The 18,239-nt window shown below is 41.9% G+C and overlaps 1 protein-coding gene across 8 annotated transcripts in view; it reads right to left on the bottom strand.

Moving 5' to 3' along the window:
* The window catches only part of HHAT (hedgehog acyltransferase), a 334,459-nt gene that overhangs the window by 231,906 nt on the left and 84,314 nt on the right, over positions 1 to 18,239 (bottom strand). For all 8 annotated transcript variants that reach the window (XM_024751038.1, XM_024751039.1, XM_024751044.1 and 5 more), the window contains one exon: positions 13,136 to 13,307. In XM_024751038.1, the coding sequence (XP_024606806.1) occupies positions 13,136 to 13,307 (172 nt within the window). The remainder of the gene's footprint in view (positions 1 to 13,135; positions 13,308 to 18,239) is intronic.

An 18,239-nucleotide genomic window follows, 5' to 3' on the forward strand; every position in this document is an offset into this window, starting at 1 on the left:
ATATATTGTTGGATTCAGTTTACTAAAATGTTGTTGAGGATTTTTGCATCTCTGTTCATCAAAGATATTAGCCTGTAATTTTCCTGTTTTGAATTGTCCTTGTCTGGTTTTTGTATCAGGGTAATGGTGGGATCACCAAATGTATTTGGGAGTGGCCCCCACCCCTTAATTTTTTTGGAATAGTTTGAGAAAGATAGGTACTAAGTTCTTCTTTATATGTTTGGTAGAATTCCACTGTGAAGCTGTCTGGTCCTGGACTTTAGTTTGCTGGGAGTTTTTTTATTACAGATTCAGTTTAATTACTAGTCATCAGTCTGTTCAGATTGTCTATTTCTTCCTGATTCAGTTGCAGAAGGTCTATGTGTCTAGAAAGTTGTCCATCTCGTCTAGGTTGCCCAATTTGTTGCCAAATAATGGTTCATAGTATTCTTTTATAATTTTTTGTGGTACAGTTGTTATTTCTCCTTTCATTCTATTTTTTAAATTTTGTTCTTCTCTCTTTTCTTCTTGATAAGCCTGACAAAAGGTTTATCAATTTTTATTTATCTTTTAAAAAAAACAGCTCTTGGTTTCCTCGATCTTTTCTAACAGTTTTCGGTCTCTATTTTATTTATTTTCTGTCTTTAATTTTTCCTCTTTCCTGCTGACTTTGGGCTTTTTTCATTATTCTTTTTCTAGTTTTTTAGATGGTAGGTTAGGGTATTTGAGATTTTTCTTACTTCTTGAGGTAGGCCTGTATCTCTGTACACATCCCTCTTAAAATTATTTTTGCTGCATTCCATAGGTTTTGGAAAGATGTGTTTCCATTTTCATTTGTCTTGAGGTATTTTCTGATTTCCTCTTTGCTTTCTTCACTGACCCATTAGTTTTTTAGTTTCATGTGTTTGTGTTTTTCCCATTTTTCTTCCTATAACTGATTTCAATTACAGTTTCATACCACTGTGGTCAGAAAAATATGCCTGATATAATTTTTATCCTTTTAAATTTGTTGAGACATGTTTTGTGACCTAGAATGTGATCTATCTTAGAGAATGTTCCATGTACACTTGAAAAGAATGTGTTTCTTCTGTTTGGGGATGGAATGTCCTGTAGATATCTATTAAGTCCAACTGATCTAATATGTCATTTAAGGCCAATGTTTCCTTACTGATTTTCTTTCTGGGTGATCTGTCCATAGATGTCAGTGGGGTGTTAAAGTCCCCTGCTATCAATGATTATTGTAAATTTCTCCCTTTATGTCTGTTAATATTTGCTTTATATATTTAGATGCTCCTTATTGAGTACATATATGATAAGGAGTGTTATATACTCTTCTTATATTGATACCTTTATCATTATAGAATGCCCTTCTTTGTCTTTTGTTATAAACTTTGTTTTACATCTATGTTGTCTGATATGAGCATTGCTACCCCCACTTTCTTGTCATTTCTTTTTCCATGAAATATCTTTTTCCATCCCCTTGCTTTAATCTGTGTGTGTCTTTAGATCTGAAGTGAGTCTCTTGTAAGTAGCATATAAATGGGTCTTGTTTTTTTATCCAATCAGCCACCATATATCTTTTGATTAGAAACTGACATTTAAAGTGATTACTGATAGGTATGTACTTATTGCCATTTTGTTACCCATTTTCTGGTTGTTTTTGTAGGCCTTCTCTGTTCTTCTTTTAGTTTCTTTCCTTGTGATTTGATGATTTTCTTTTATGGTATGCTTGTGTTCCTTTCTCTAGTTTTTGTTATCTATTGTAGGTTTTTGATTTGTGGTTACCATGGTGTTCATAAATGTTGACCTTTAACTGTATCTACTTGTTTTAAACTGGTAGTCATTTAATTTCAAATACATTCTAAAAGATCTACATTTTTTACTCCCCTCCCCCATTTTGTGTTTTTGATGTCATATTTTACATCTTCATGTTTATCCCTTTACTATTTATTGTGGTTGTGGCTGATTTTAAAATTTTTTGTCTTTTAATCTTTGTACTAGCTTATTTAAGTAGTTGATCCTCAGCCCTTAACATATATTTGCCTTTACTATAGAGTGGGATTTTCCCCTCATCTACTGATCCTTGCTATAGCCTTTTCTTTTCCATTTAGATAAGATGCTTTAACATTTCTTTTAGGGTAGGTTTAGTATTGATGAACTTTTAGTTTTTGCTTTATCTGAGAAGTTCTTTATCTCTCCTTCCATTCTAAATGATAATCTTGCTGGGTAGATTATCCTACGTTGCAGGGTTTTTACTTTCAGCATTTTAAACATATCATGCCACTCCCTTCTAGCCTGCAAAGTTTCTGCAGAAAAATCAGCTGACAACATTATGGGGGTTCCCCTGTATATGACTCTTTGTTCTTCTCTTGCTGCCTTTAGAATTCTCTCTTTAACTTTTGCCATTGGTGCACTTGATGTTGTTCAAGAGGTCCCTTAAACCGTTATCACTTTTTTTAATTTGTTTTTCTTTTTGCTGTTCTGATTGGGTGACTTCCATTATTCTATCTACCAGATCACTTGTGCATTCTTCTGTATCACCTGGTCTGCTATTAATTCCTTCTAATATGTTTTTTCATTTCAGTTATTGTATTCTTCAGTTCTGACTGGTTCTTTTTTATATTTTCTAGTTCCTTGTTAAAATTCTCACTGTGTTCGTCTATTCTTTTCCCTATATCAGTTAACATTCTTTTTATTAATGCTTTGAATTCTTTACAGGGTAAATTATTTATTTTTGTTTCATTAGTTGTTTTCTCAGGGGTTTTCTCTTGTTTTTACAATTGAAACAAATTCTTCTGTTTTCTTATTTTGCTTAACTTTCTCTGTCTGTATGAAATTAGGTGAAATAGTTACCTATTCCAGTCTTGAAGGTGTGCTCTTGTGTGGGAGTCTCCCTATACAGTCTGCGTGTGCCCAGTGCCTGAATCTGACAGTGGGAGAGCTGGATCTGATGTGAGCAGGAGTCATGTCTTTCCCCAGGGTGTGCTGGCAGCTATCACCTTGGTAGGAGATGGGGCTGGAGATGGAGCAGATAGGGACAGAGCCAGGTGTGAGCTGGGGCTTCTCCTCTGCTCAGTGGCCACCACCACCCTACAAGGGGCAGGGGTGGGCCCCAAGCTGCTGGAGCAGAAGCTCTGAGGGTTGGGTCCAAGATGGTTCCATTCCCTTTAAGTGTGTGCTCTCCCCACTCCTAGCACTGGCACCCCTGCCCCAGAGCAGAGCAGTGCTGGAGCAAGAGGGCCTGGAGCAGGGGCTGGAGCAGGCGCTCAGCATGGGTCAGGGCTCAGGCTGTGGCAGCCCTGGCCCTAGAGTCCAAGACCACTTCTGATGCGCTGCCTCCATAAGGACCAGTACAGCTGTCCCCACCCTGTTCAGATGTCATTCCGGGTCCAAGCAGGCTCTATCCCTCACAACTGAGTACTCCGCTCAGCTGCAACAGCCCTTACACTAGTGTGGAGCTGTATCACGAAGCAAGTGGGGCCAGAGTGGACACTCAGGGCAGGCTGGGGTGCATGCGAGGGTGGTCACAGAAAACCAGCCAGAGTCCCATGCAGTTTCAATCTACTTTCTCCACCTTGTTCCCAGGAGTAAGCAAGTGTATGCATGCTCTTCCTGAGAGGAGTCTAGGTTTCTTACAGTCCTCCTGTTAGTCCCACTGGCTTTCTAAGCAGCTAAGGAGACTTGTCTTCCTGGTGTTGGACCCCAGTACTGTGACATCCAACATGTGGCTCAAACCTCTCACTTCCAAGGGAGGACCTCCACCTCTGTAATCCCCTCCTCTTCTGAGTCCCCTCCCAGGGGCACAGGTCCCAAACCTAATCGCTTCTATTCCCTTCCTACCCCACTCCATGTGGATCTTTCTTACAGCCTTGGTTGTGCAAGAGTCTTTCCGCCAGTCTCCAGTTAGTTTTCAGTGAGAATTGCTCTGCATGTAGATGTATTTTGGATGTCTTCATGGGGGGAGGTGAGCTCTGTGTCCTCCTACTCCACCATCCTCATTTGAATCTGCACTCATCACTTTTTGGATGAGTTCCCTTTGGCACCTTATGCAGAATGTTGAATTGATCACTGGTTTGAATGTCTGATCACTCCCATTCACTAGGCAGAATTCCTATAAGATTTATTTTGTTCACCTGAACGTGTATGCGAGTACTCATTAAGCACCTGTGCAGTGCACTCTTCTTTAGTGAGCAGTGAGGGGGACAGACACCAAAGGTAGTGGCACAGTTCCTTCTCCAAAGCAGCTTTCACCCTACTTAGTGGTGCTCAGAGGGAGTCATCTCTGGGCAGAGGAGAATGTTACTCAGTCCTGAGATCCTTGGAGGTGAAAACCCAGTTGTATATCTTCTCGCATGTGAGACAAAGAGGCACCTTTTACTCTGTCTGCACTGCTGCCTCACACTCAACTGCAACTTTAGAGTGGGAAGAAAAGGCCACCACAGAAGAAGGCAGAACCCTTTCATCAAGAGAATAAAAGCCTAACAGAATTAAAAAAATAAAAGTATTTCTTTGCTATGTCAGAAGGAAATCATAAATTGCAGACCAGGGCCCAAGGGCCTTTGTAAGCCTTACACTCCCTGATGTTTATTTTCTTTATCTCTCTGAACATCCCAAGAGGGATTAGCCCCCAAACCCTGAAGCGGGGAAATCCTGTGCATAAAGAAAGGGGATGCTTGTCAGGCTCTACTCCAATCCCACGGCAGCCAGGAGGAAGGGAAACCCCGAGGAGAGACACAGGGGCGGCAGGTCTGCCACAAGAAAGTGAGAAGCAGGCCAGGCCATCTGAGCTTCCTTGACAGGGAGACAGAACACAACAGGCATTATCATTTAACACCATTAAAGCAGCATATTAGCTTCTGCCTCTATTTTCTGATTATTCTACTACCCTGGTTTATACTCCTTAACAATGACCAAGTCAACAACAAAAAAAGTCAAACATGGCCAAAGTCAACAATGACTTTCAGAATGAAACACTCTCTTCAGTCCCCTCTTCCTTGGCCTCTCTTCAACCTCTGATAAATTGAGCCTCCCTTTCTTATCGAAACCTTCGCAAAACCATCTGCTTCCCCCTTCATTTGTTAATATTCCTTCTCACTTGTTGCTGGCTCTTCCTTTTCTGCCTGCCTCTGAAATGTTGGCATTCCTTCAAGTTCTATAGTTGGCCCTCCTTTATTCTCACTCCACACATTTTTCTAGGAAATCCCTTTACTCTCATGGACTCAACTACCACATATACGTGATGGCTTTCAAATGTCTGTCTGCATCCCCAATCCCTCTCCTGAGCTCCAGTGCCATCTAACTGTAGCAGAGATGTCTCCACCTGGATGTTCAGTTTTAAGCATAACTTTTCAAAAACTGGACTCTTTATTCTTCCCTAAAACCTGCTCCCAGTCCTCCTATATTCCCTGCTCTTGGTGAATGGAAGTGTCAATCATCACCTAAACTCTAAATCAGAAGATTCTCTAGATCTTCCCTCTCTCATCTTCCCTGTCTCATTGGTGAGCAGAGCCTATTGACTGTACCTCCATCCCTCTCATCACTCCCTTCTTCTCCAACCTCCCTGCTTCACTCAAGTCTTCATCACCTTGCTCCTGACTGAGTCTAATGTTCCATCATGTAAAGCACTGTCTGGCTCTTTAATATTTGTTGAATAAAGACATGGACCTTTTTCTATTCAGATTTTCCTATTTCTAGTTTTAATCCACTCTGATTCATATCCTACATTGCAAGCAGAATATTTCTAAACCCCAAATCTAATACTGTTTCTTCTCCCCTTAAATACTTTGTGGTTTTCACTCTTTGGGTATTTAAATTACTTAAACTATATAAATACGTCCATGGGTCCCTATCACCTAAAAGGTAGAACAAATCCTCCTTAGCATGCTCCAGAAGCTCTTCCTAATAAAAACTCTTCATGTCTTTCTGGCAGAATCTCTCACTATACCTTAGACTCCGCATCCAGCTCTCCTTATAACTCACAGTTCTCTGAGTACAGCAGAGTAACCCATACCAAGCAGGACCTTTATTTAAGCTGCAGTCCAACCCCTCCCCCTCAGCCCTGTCCATATGTTCTTCTTAACAAGGACTGTCCTCCTTGTTAAGACAAACTACTTTACCAGAGCCTAATCTACTGGGATTTTATCAGAGCTTTACCAACTTGGGGGAAGGAAAATTCCCAACTCTAGTCTGCTATATAGCCTTCCACATGAATGGAAAAAATACCCAACTCCAGTACCCCCTAGTCATCCTATACTACCAAAGAGGATAGGGGGGAAAAAATCTGAGACTCATTTGTGAAGTTCACACCACAGGGGCATAGACTCACTGAAAGTCTGAGACCTAATCACAGAACTAAAGAACACTTCCCCTCTCCCAACGCCTTATATACTAAAGTTCTTTTTACTCAGCACATCATGTCCACCTTCCCCAAAATCATTACAAAGCATGCTAAAAGGCAAAAAAACAAAACAAAACAAAACAAAAACACAGACAAAGCAGCAGAACCAGACCTAGATATGGCAGGGATGTAGGAATTATTGAATTGGGGATTTAAAACAACTATGATTAATATATGAAGAGCTTTAACGGAAAAGGTAGACAACATGCAGGAATAGATGGATAATGTAAGCAGAGAGATGGAAACGCTAAGAATCAAAGAAATGCTAGAGCTCAAAAACACTGAACAGAGATGAAGAAAGCCTTTGAAGAGCTTATCAGTAGACTGCATACAGCTGAGGGAAAAACCTCTGAGCTTGAGGATTTGTCAATAAAAACATCTAAACATGAAAAGCAAACAGAAAAAAGACTGAAGGAAAAAAAACACAGAACGGAGTACCCAAGAACTGTGTGACAATTAGAAAAGGTGTAACATAAATGTAATGGGAATACCAGAAGGAGAAGAACAGAAGCAATATTTGAAGCAATAATGACTAAGAATTTCCCCAAATTAACATGAGACACCAAACCAAAGATCCAGGAGCTCAGGGAACACTAAGCAGGACAAATGCCCCCAAAACTGCACCTATGCGTATCATATTCAAACTTCAGAAAACCAAAGGCGAAGAAAAAACACTGAAAGAAGCAAGGTGGTGGAGGTGGGAAACATCTAACCTGTAGAGGAACAAAGACAAGAATTACCTGCCGCTTCTCCTAGAAACATGCAAGCAAAGAGAGTAGAAGAAAACATTTAAAGTACTGACAGGAGAAAAAACAACCACCTAGAACGCTGTGGTCCTGTGAAAGTATCCTTCAAAAGTGAATGAGAAATAAAGCCTTCCTCAGACAAACAAAAATGGTGGAATTTGTTTCCAGTAGACTTGACTTGCAGGAAATGTTAAAAGAAATTCTTCAGAGAGAAGGAAAATGATATAGGTTAGAAACTTGGATCTATATAAAGAAGGGAAGAGCTAATAAATGAAGGTAAAATAAAACCTTTGCTAATTCTTTTCTATTCTTGATCTAACAAATAACCGTTTATTCAAAATCATAAAAGCAACAATGTATTTACCACTACAGTTTATATATAAGTAAAATGAACGATAGTAATTACACGAACGACAGGAGGGAGGAATTAGAAATATTTTATTATAAGGAACAATCAGGAATATTTTTAGGTACTTGCAGTACCTGTTAAGTGATATTTTGTTATCTGAAAATAGATTCGGAGTAGTTGTAAATGTATACTGCAAATTTTATGGCAACTACTAAGAAAGTTGTTAAAAAAAGAGGTATACTTGATATGCTAAGAAAATAAAGAAAATGGAATGATATAAAATGTTTAATTAAAAACAAAAAAGGCAAACAAAGAATGAAACATAAAAATAGGAACAAAAATCAAGGGCGATGAATAGAAAAGAGTAACGAACATGATAGATAATAATCCAATCATATCAATAATCACTTTAAACATCAATGGTCTAAATATATCCATTAAAAGATAGAGATTATCAGAGTGGATCAAAAAATAGGACCTGGGCTTCCCTGGTGGCGCAGTGGTTGAGAGTCCGCCTGCCGTTGCAGGGGACACGGGTTCGTGCCCCGGTCCGGGAAGATCCCACATGCCGCGGAGTGGCTAGGCCCGTGAGCCATGGCCGCTGAGCCTGCGCGTCCGGAGCCTGTTGCTCCGCAACGGGAGAGGCCACAACAGTGAGAGGCCCGCGTACCGCAAAAAAAAAAAAAAAAAAAATAGGACCCAACCATATATTGCCTAAAAGAAACCCACTTTAAATATAAAGATACAGTTAAGTTAAAAGTAAAGGCATAGAGAAAGATATACCATACTAAGACTAATCAAAGCTGGAGTAGATATATTTCAGACACATCAGACCTCCAAGCAAGGAAAATTATCAGAGATAAAAAGGGGCATTACATAATGATAAAGGGGTCACTTCTCTAAAAAGACATAATAATATATAATACGTATGTGCATAACAACAGAGGGTCAAAATATGTGAGGCAAAAACTGATAGAAAAGCAAGGAGAAACAGATGAATCCAACTATTGTAATTAGAGATTTCACCACCCCTCTAACAGAAATGGACAGATTTATCAGGCAGAAAATCAGTAAGGACATGATTGAACTCAACAACACCATCGGTCAAGTGGATATAATTGACATCTATAGGCTATTTTATCCAACAACAGAACACACAGTCTTCTCAAGCTCACATGGAACGTTCTCCAAGACAGACCACATTCTGGACCATATAACACACCTAAATAAATTTAAGAGAACAGAAATCATACAATGTCTGCTCTCAGATAATAATGGATAATAATCGAATTAAATTAGAAATCAACAATATATAGCTAGGAAATCTCAAAATACTTGGAGATTAAACAGGAAAAAAGGCAAGGATGTCCCCTCTCACCACTCCTTTTCAATGTCATACTGGAAGTCTTAGCTAATTCAATAAAAGAAGAAAATGAAACAAAAAACATATACTTTGGGAAGGAAAAAATTACTTTTCCTTGCAGATGACATGATTGTCTATGTAGAAAATCCCAAAGAAACAACAACAACAACAAAAATCTCCTGGAATAAGAAATTGTAGCAAGGTTGTACAAAATAAGGTTAATATAGTAAAGTCAATCACTTTTCTATTTACCAGCAATAAACAAGTGGAATTTGAAACTAAAAACAATACCATTTACATTAGTACCCCCCCCAAAAAAATTCAGGTATAAATATAAATATAACAAAATATGTGCAAGTTATATATGAGGAAAACTAAAAAAGTCTGATGAAAGAAATCAGAGAAGAACTAAATAAATGGAAAGACAGCCATGTTCATGGATAGAAAGACTCAAGATAACAAGATATCAATTCTTCCATACTCCATCTATAGATTCAATGCAATCCAAATCAAAATCCTAGCAAGTCATTTAGTGGATATCGACAAACTGATCCTAAAGTTTATATGGAGAGGCAAAAAGACCCAGAATAACCAGTACAACATTGGAGAAGAAGAAGAAAGTCAAAGGCCTGCCACTATCTGACTTCAAGACTTACTTTAAAGCTACATTAATCAAGACAGTGTGAAACTGGTGAAAGAATAAACAAAAAGATCAATGGCACAAAACAGAGAGCCAAGAAATAGACTCATAAATAAAGTCGACCAATCTCTGACAAAGGAGCAAAGGCAACATAATGGAGCAACGACAGTCTTTTTAACAAATGGTGCTGGAAGAAATTCATGTCTAATTTCTTACACCCTTCACAAAAATTAACTCGAAATAGATCATAGACCTAAACATAAAACACACAACTCTAAAACTCTTAGAAGATGACACAGGAGAAAACCTAGGTGACCTTGGGGATGGTGGATTTTTTAGATACAACACCAAATGCACGATCCATGAAAGAAATAATTGATAAGCTGGATTTCATTAAAATTAAAAACTTTTGCTCTGTTAAAGGCACTGTCAAGAGAAAGAGAAGATAAGCCACAGACTGGGAGAAAATATTTGCGAAAGACACACCTGATAAAGGACTGTTATACTGGCAAGTATGTGCAGTAGCAGGCACTCATAACTTTCAGGTAAGGAAAAAAAAAAAAAAGCCAGCTTGAAAAATGTCAGTTTGAGAGTTTCTTACGAAAATAAACATTTTCTTACCATATATTCACTCCAAAGTAGTTGAAAACTTATGGCCACATAAAACTCTGCACGTGCATATCTATAGCAAATTTATTCATAATTGCAAAACTTAGAATCAACTGAGATGTACTTCAGTAGACAAACAGATAAATGAACTGTGGAACATCCAGACAATGTAATATTATTCAGCACTAAAAACGAATGATCTATCAAACCATAAAAAGACATGGAGGAGGGCTTCCCTGGTGGCGCAGTGGTTGAGAGTCCGCCTGCCGATGCAGGGGACATGGGTTCGTGCCCCGGTCCGGGAAGATCCCACGTGCAGCGGAGCGGCTGGGCCCGTGAGCCATGGCCGCTGAGCCTACGCGTCCGGAGCCTGTGCTCCGCAAGGGAAGAGGCCACAGCAGTGAGAGGCCCGCGTACCGTAAAAAAAATAAATAAATAAAAATAATAAAAAGACATGGAGGAACCTTAGATGCATATCACTAAGTGAAAGACGTCAATCTGAAAAAACTACATACCGTATGATTCCAACTATACAACAACATTCTGGAAAATGTAAAACTATGGAGATGGTAAAAAAGATCAGTGGTTGCCAGGGATTAAAGGGGAGAGAGGGATGAATAGAGCACAGAGAATTTTTAGGGCTGTGAAACTACTCTGTCTCATATTATAGGAGTGGATACACGTCATTACACATCCGTCAAAACCCACAGACTGTACAACACTGAGTAAATCCTAATATAAAGATGGACTTCGGGTGATAATGACGTGTCACTGTAGGTTTATCAATTGTAACAAATGTACCACACTGGTGGGAACGTTGATACTGGTGGAGGCTGTGCACGTGTGGGGCAGGGGATATATGGGAAATCTCTGTACTTTGCTCTCAGTTTTGCTATAAATCCAAAATCGCTCTAAAAATAAAGTCTATTTTAAAAAAAAAGATTTTATAAAAAGGGAATGATAAACCCAAAAGTCAGGTTATCTTTGTGGAGGGAGTGAAAGGAGGTGATGGAGTTATTATGGGTGCAAACAAAGGGCTTGTAGGATTCTGGTTAGCTCTTAAGCTGTGTGGTTGGTACCCAAATGGACCCCTAATGACTTTTCTTTGTCACTGGATTTACCACCCTTAGTGCTGACCTTAGGAGTAATAGCTGTCTGAGATAACTTTTCCTTTTCGTTTAAACCCCATTTTCAGTTTTGCTTTCCAGTTTTCATAGTTAAAATCACCCAAACGGATACAATCTCTTAATTTGGATGTAGTACAACCGGGCTATGATTTAGCATAAGCCATCACTTAATCCTATTTTGTTTGCCTAAGTGTATCATTAAAGCCTTAGATTATTAGTTACCCCCAAGTATGAAAAAAGATTTTGTCTGGGAAGAACAGACTGTCATTAAAACAACTCAGCATTTTTCCAGTCCTAAGAGGCATCTTCCTTGAAAACATTCTGATTAAGCATGTGTGATAACAAGGGCAATCAAGATCTTTTTTTTTTTAAATCTATAAATCACCAAACAGATAAGGAGTCAGGCTATTACTCTTGCCCTCGGCGGGGAGCTTAATCTGGCCGGAAGATCACTCATTTCCCATTGGAGCCACAGGCTGGAGGTCAGACCACGGGGCTGAATTTCAGTTCTTGAAAGGAGTGCAAAGAAATGAAAAGATTTCGTTCAGAAAGAAGCATGTTCTCTGATGTTTCGGCCAAAGGAATAAAGAGTGATAGCATCTCCACAGAAAAGTCTTATACTGGAGACCGTGTCCTGCTAAGGAAATAAGACCTCCAGCCCACCTACCTGCAGACAGAAAGAAATGGGCAAACAAGAAAAAGGGGCCAACAGAGGGGCCTACATAAGAACACACCATTAATTCTATCTATCAGACATTTTACGAGGTAAGCTCTTCACCTTCATGGTTTCACTTAATCCTCCAAACAACCCTACAAAGGTGAGTCTGCTCGTTTGACAGGTGAACGTGCAGACAGAGGTAGCAAGCTGCCAAAGGTTGCCCACTAGCGACTGGTGGAGCCGAGGTTCAAGCCTATGTCTGGCTGTGAATGGATAAAGAAGATGTAGTACATATAGACACCGGAATATTACTCAGCCATAAAAAAGAATGAAATAATGCCATTCGCACCAACATGGATGGACCTAGATTTTATCATACTACACGAAGTAAGCCAAACAGAGAAAGACAAATATCATATGCTATCACTTATATGTGGAATCTAAAAAAATGATACGAATGAACTTATCTACAAGACAGAAATAGACCCATAGACATAGAAAACAAACTTATGGGTACCAAAGGGGAAAGCTGGGGGTGGGGGGAGGGATAAATTAGTAGTTTGGGATTAACAGATACACACTACTATATATAAAACAGATAACCAACAAGGTCCTACTCTATAGCACACAGAACTATACTCAGTATTTTGTAATAACCTATAAGGGAAGAGAATCTGAAAAAGAATATATATATATATACACACACACACACATATGCACATATGTGTGTATGTATATATATATACACATATATGTATGTATAACTGAATCACTTGCTGTACACCTGAAACTAACACAACATTGTAAATCAACTACACTTCAATAAAAAAAAAAACCTGTATCTGTCTGACTCTAAAGCTCATGCTCTTTGCTTTATATCATACAGGAAAACAACAAGGATTACTGCAGAACTCGGTCTTAAAGCATTACCTCTTAGCAGGGGCTACAAGGCTACACCCAGCATCTCTCGCCTTCTCCTGTCAAGTGCAATACTGGCCATACCAGGAAGATGCGGACCCAGCTGAACTTAGCAGGATTCCATTAGGAAGAGGGATTGCTACCATCCTTGGTTCCAAGACCACCAAGCCTGACCCTCACCTCTGTCAGCCACCTCACACATGCGTCACCTCGGCCACAAGAGGAACAAGGTGAAAAAAAGGAGGGTTTGCTCAAGGCAACTACACCCCTGTCTGCCCCCGTCCAGCTGCTTCGCCGTGAAGCTACCTCTCTCGATGCTTGTTCTACCGCCAGTGATTTCCACCATTACCTAAGGTCCAACATGAGACGGCCCTCAGGAGGGAGGTGCTGCCGTAGATGGCGTGCATGTACATAAAATGAAGCATCAGCTCCGCCAGCCACCAACAGGAGAGGAGGCGGCCCAGCCCCCGGGCAAGGATGGAAAGGCTGGCCTTGGGCGAGCCCTGCTCCTGCCGCTGCATCTAGAGTAGAAACAGAAGAAGTCATTAGATGGCACCTCCATTTCTTTTTTTTTTTTAAAGAAGATGTTGGGGGTAGGAGTTTATTAATTAATTAATTTATTTTTGCTGTGTTGGGTCTTCGTTTCTGTGCGAGGGCTTTCTCTAGTTGTGGCGAGCGGGGGCCACTCTTCATCGCGGTGTGCGGGCCTCTCACTGTCGTGGCCTCTCTTGTTGCAGAGCACAGGCTCCGGATGCACAGGCTCAGTAGTTGCGGCTCACGGGCCTAGTTGCTCCGCAGCATGTGGGATCCTCCCAGACCAAGGCTCGGACCCGTGTCCCCTGCATTAGCAGGCAGATTCTCAACCACTGCGCCACCATTTTTAAAACCTTTCAGAGTCCCCTAGACAACGTTTTCATAAATTTTCACTTTCGCTGTATCTTCTAAGGGAGGGCTGGTTTAGTTTGCCTCGGGAACACTCGGCGTTCTCGGGTAAAAAAAAAACATGTCCGACAAATACCATATGATATCACATATGTGTGGAATCTAAAAATTATGAGACAAATGAACTTATTTACAAAACAGAAATAGACCCACAGACATAGAAAGCAAACTTACGGTGACCAAAGGGAAAAGGGAGTAGGGATAAATTGGGAGTTTGGGATTAACAGATACACACTACTATATATAAAATAGATAACCAACAAGGACCTACGGTAGACACAGTAATATATTACAAGATGTTCAATATCTTGTAATAACCTATAATGGAAAAGAACCTAAAAAAGAATAGATAGATAACTGAACCACTTTGCTGTACAACTGAAACTAACAGAACATTGTAAATCAACTATATTTCAATAAAAAAAAATTTTTTTTAAGTCATGTCCAAGCTAGAAAACTCTGTCCAAGAGCAAGAAAAGGGTGGAGGCCACAAGCTAGCCCAGTGCCGAGAACCAAGAAGGGGTTCCGCATCCCTTCACCCCAGCAGCAGCCCTGCCAAAACCCAGGATGGAGGGCAGTTCCTGATGTATCCTAGACAAACACAGAAAAACAAGAGAGCGCATATAAGTTTTCCAGATCTTACACTGACACGATTTTATTAGACTGAAGGCTGCCTGGAAATGCAGAGGTGAAGTGACGGCCTTAATTATGAAGTTGTATCTGCACACATTAGCTGGCAGAGGATATGGACTTGGTTCAGCAAGGGCTTGACAATTAGGGCTCCAGACACTACATGAACAAGAGAGGCCCATCCCTAGGGGAAGGTGATCCTGACATGCTTCTTTAACTTCTCCTCTCCTCTAACCATCAAGGCGCAGTGGGTCCCACGGCAGCCAGGAGGGGCGGCAGGCACTGCCCTTAGAGGTGATGGGCTATCTACACTCCAAGGAGTTAATTTCTATTCCATTCTTGAGCATCTATTCTACCACGGTCTCAAACGGTCCTCTTACAGCAAGAAACCAGACCGAGAAATTATACGCCCAGGAAAGCTGTTGTTTTAAATTTTTTAATGTAAGTTGATCAAATTAACAGGAATTTCCTTTCATTTTCTTCAGTTCACCTCAGAAAGATATTTATTAGGAAACAAAAGTAACTGCTTTGCAGGATCCACCCAGCCAAATTTGACAGGGGAAGCACTAGCTGGGAAGGTTATCCAGGAAGGAAGGTGGGGCACAGATGGGTTTGCAGTCTTGCAGGGATCACAGCTCACTGCAATTATAGCCGCAGCACAGCGACCCAATGCAGACCCCTTTCCCTCTCTAGGCATAACTGAGGGTGGTTTTATATGAATCCTTAACGTCAAGCGTGCATGCTACAAAGTCTGGAGCAGAGCATCGACAAGCCAGTGGATGGAGAAATCCTCAGTGAGAGACCCCCTACCTGCCCAATCCCTCATGTCTGCATTATATAATTCAGAAGAAAAAGGAAATAACCCAAACTTCCAACAGTATGGGCTTGGGGCTTGGTTAAATGCACGAGTGTGCCTCAATCTTACGTAGCCATGAAAACTATTTTTTGATATAAATGCATAAATAAAGAAAGGTTGGAGACACAGACACCAAAATGGCAGCAGTGATGGTAATCTTTGGATACTAAGATTCTTGTTATTTTTTAACTATTATTATTTTTGTAATCAGGGCAAAAAGGTAATGTAACTTTACGATATCGTGAAGACTTTTGTCCTCTCTGTTAAAGAGGAAAGCCCTCTGTTTCTGCAGCCTTCGTGTAAAAAAATGCCGAGTCTCAGGACCTCCCCAGGGGAGCCCAGCATCCTCTCTATGAACAAGCAAGCCTGTCTCTCTTTTGTGCTACCCATCTTTATTTTTCCTTACCTTCCCACCTCACTCGGAGACTTTCTTAGTTACACACTTAGTTGCCCTTTGTTCATTCTCAATCCTTTTTCAGCTCTCTAAAGCAAACTCATTTTGACCAAATGACCATCAGCAAATGAAGAAACAATTACGAATACAGTGTCCATTAGTCTATGGAGGCTAGAACAGTTCACACCAAGGCAACTGGGGAAGCTAAGACACGAAGAGGCACCTAAAACCATTCCAGACCAACAGAAGGGGCCTTTCTTGGTGCCAGACTCTTGGAGGAAAGCAGATTCCCTGAATGAATGTGATAACGACCTCAAAAGCAGTGTTGACAAAAAGACAATCTTTGCACAACTGTCTCCAGTGTTCCCAAATAAGCAACTATGCACATGGCCTGCAGGCCCCTGAGCAGTTGCCTAACCCCAAGCTCAGGTCCCCTGAAGACCAGAACTACACCCCGAGGCCTTGGAGCATCACTGGGTGTGCAGCCCCGTCCCAGGGAGAGGAGAAGCATCTAGACAGGAGGGAAGCCACTGTGAGATCAGAACAACAGCCACGCCAGGCCATCAGGAAAATAAGTCTGTCCGATCACCTCCAGCTCCAGGCGACCACATCTCAAGGTCAGTCCAGAGGCCCTCCTTTCCTTCCCCAAACAATGCACGGTCTAAAATGACACGAGTATCTGTAATTAAGAAGAAACATGAGATGCATTTTGTGGCTGACTGGCCTCCCAATAATGACTTCCCTACTTTCCCCAGGGCCAAACTCGCTCTCCAGGTTTAAAAAGGCATACTTATGGGCTTCCCTGGTGGCGCAGTGGTTGGGAGTCCGCCTGCTGACGCGGGGGACACGGGTTCGTGCCCCGGTCCGGGAGGATCCCACATGCTGCGGAGCGGTTGGGCCCGTGAGCCATGGCCGCTGGGCCTGTGCGTCCGGAGCCAGTGCTCTGCCGTGGGAGAGGCCACAACAGTGAGAGGCCCGCGAACCGCAAAAAAAAAAAAAAAAAAAAAAAAAACATGGTTATTAGTCTTTCTTCAGAGTTGTGCTGTTATTACAGCCCATTTATATTTGTCCCTTGTCAATTCATCAGCAGGAAAAGACACACCATACACAGCTCACCTAAACGAGCAGGGTCGCTCACTACCCAACCTCTGCATGCAAAGCGTTTCACTTGAGATATTTCAAACTGAGGGGAGTGCCAATCTCAAGACCACTGGAAACTGCCGTCAATGGGAATTTTTAGTTAAGGCTCCACTAAAAAATACACCTTAACTCATCTGCGAAGCGCATTTTAAAACACGTTGTATTTTAAAACCTCATTTCATGCAAATTGCATAAAAAGGAATATCGAAGCCCTTCCAAGATATTCTAATGATTAAAGATGACAGTGCTCAAAGATGAAAGGTTCTTTTCTTTCGCATATGAATAATACCCATGTTGGAGAGCACCAAACAGAAGCCTTCCCCAGAGGCAACTGTTCAACTGAGTTACCTCTGCTCCAGCCTCCACGCTTGGGTCAAGGGCACTGTAGCCCGCGTCTTGTTCCTTTGTAACACGGGAGCTTCTCTCCAGCCCAGGGTCATAGACCGTACCCCTACTCCCAGGAAATCATTCCCTAATCAGTCCCTCACTGCCCCTCCCCAGCATCCGGACCAAGGCCAGTAGTACCGAGTGGTCTCTGGCAGAACGGCAAGTGGGGCCTGCAGTCGGTGTAGCTGCCACAGGACTGGGACCCGGTCTGGCCAGCTTGAGCCTCCAGACCCGTACGTCCACCAGGCCACACTGCTTCCTCCCTCTAACTCCTGTGCGGCTCCCCGAGCTGGCGACAAGGCTCTGTCTGGTCTTCGTCCCTCCCACCCCAACGCGCATTGCGTTAGCCTGTCCTTGCCTCCGTGTTAATGTCTGTGAAGTGGGAGTAACAACAGTGCCTCTCTCCTGGGGTTGTTGCCAGGATGAAAGGCATCAGAACATGGAAAGCCTGGTTAGGAGTAAGTGCTCGGTTAGGGTTACTTCTCACAGTTAGCACCATTCCAGATGCGCCCTAGAACCAGAGCCCACCCCATACCCTGAGTGGTTTGTCTGGGACGCTGACTGCCAGGCCTGGTCCTTCAGGGGCTGGGCCCGCCCCTGCACCTGCAGCCACTGCCTGCATCCGTCTTCCGCTGGCCTCCTCTGAGATCAAGGATGGTCCCTGCCCAGAATCCTGCCCAGAATGGCCCCTGCTGCTGCCCTCACCTATCAGCCTGGACACCCAGGGCCTCAGTTCTGGCATAAACTTACGTTAGTTCTCACCCTCGGGAGCTTCCCTGGGTGAAATCTGAAACTGGCCCCTTGTACACAGAGGGCGAGGAGAGACCAAAGAAAAACAGCCAGATCATTCCGGGTTGGCAGGTGGCAGGTTTAATAAGCAAGGGAGCTTACAGATGAGCCTTGTCTTGGGCGCTGAAAGGCAAGTAGATCTCTGCATCCACTGGCCAGAATTTTAAAGTTTAAATAGAGGCCTTACCTGGGTTTAGTCACATAGTCAATTCAGATGGTCTCAACAACACCTTCCTCGTTCAAGGTCAAGGCTACGTCCCTGAAATGGCTCCTAGTGTGGGAATGGCAGGCAGAACGCATATTCCAAGGGCAGGG

This window comes from Neophocaena asiaeorientalis, unplaced genomic scaffold (genome assembly GCF_003031525.2).
Source record: "Neophocaena asiaeorientalis asiaeorientalis breed wild unplaced genomic scaffold, Neophocaena_asiaeorientalis_V1.1 scaffold67, whole genome shotgun sequence".
Classification (NCBI taxonomy): Eukaryota; Metazoa; Chordata; class Mammalia; order Artiodactyla; family Phocoenidae; genus Neophocaena; species Neophocaena asiaeorientalis.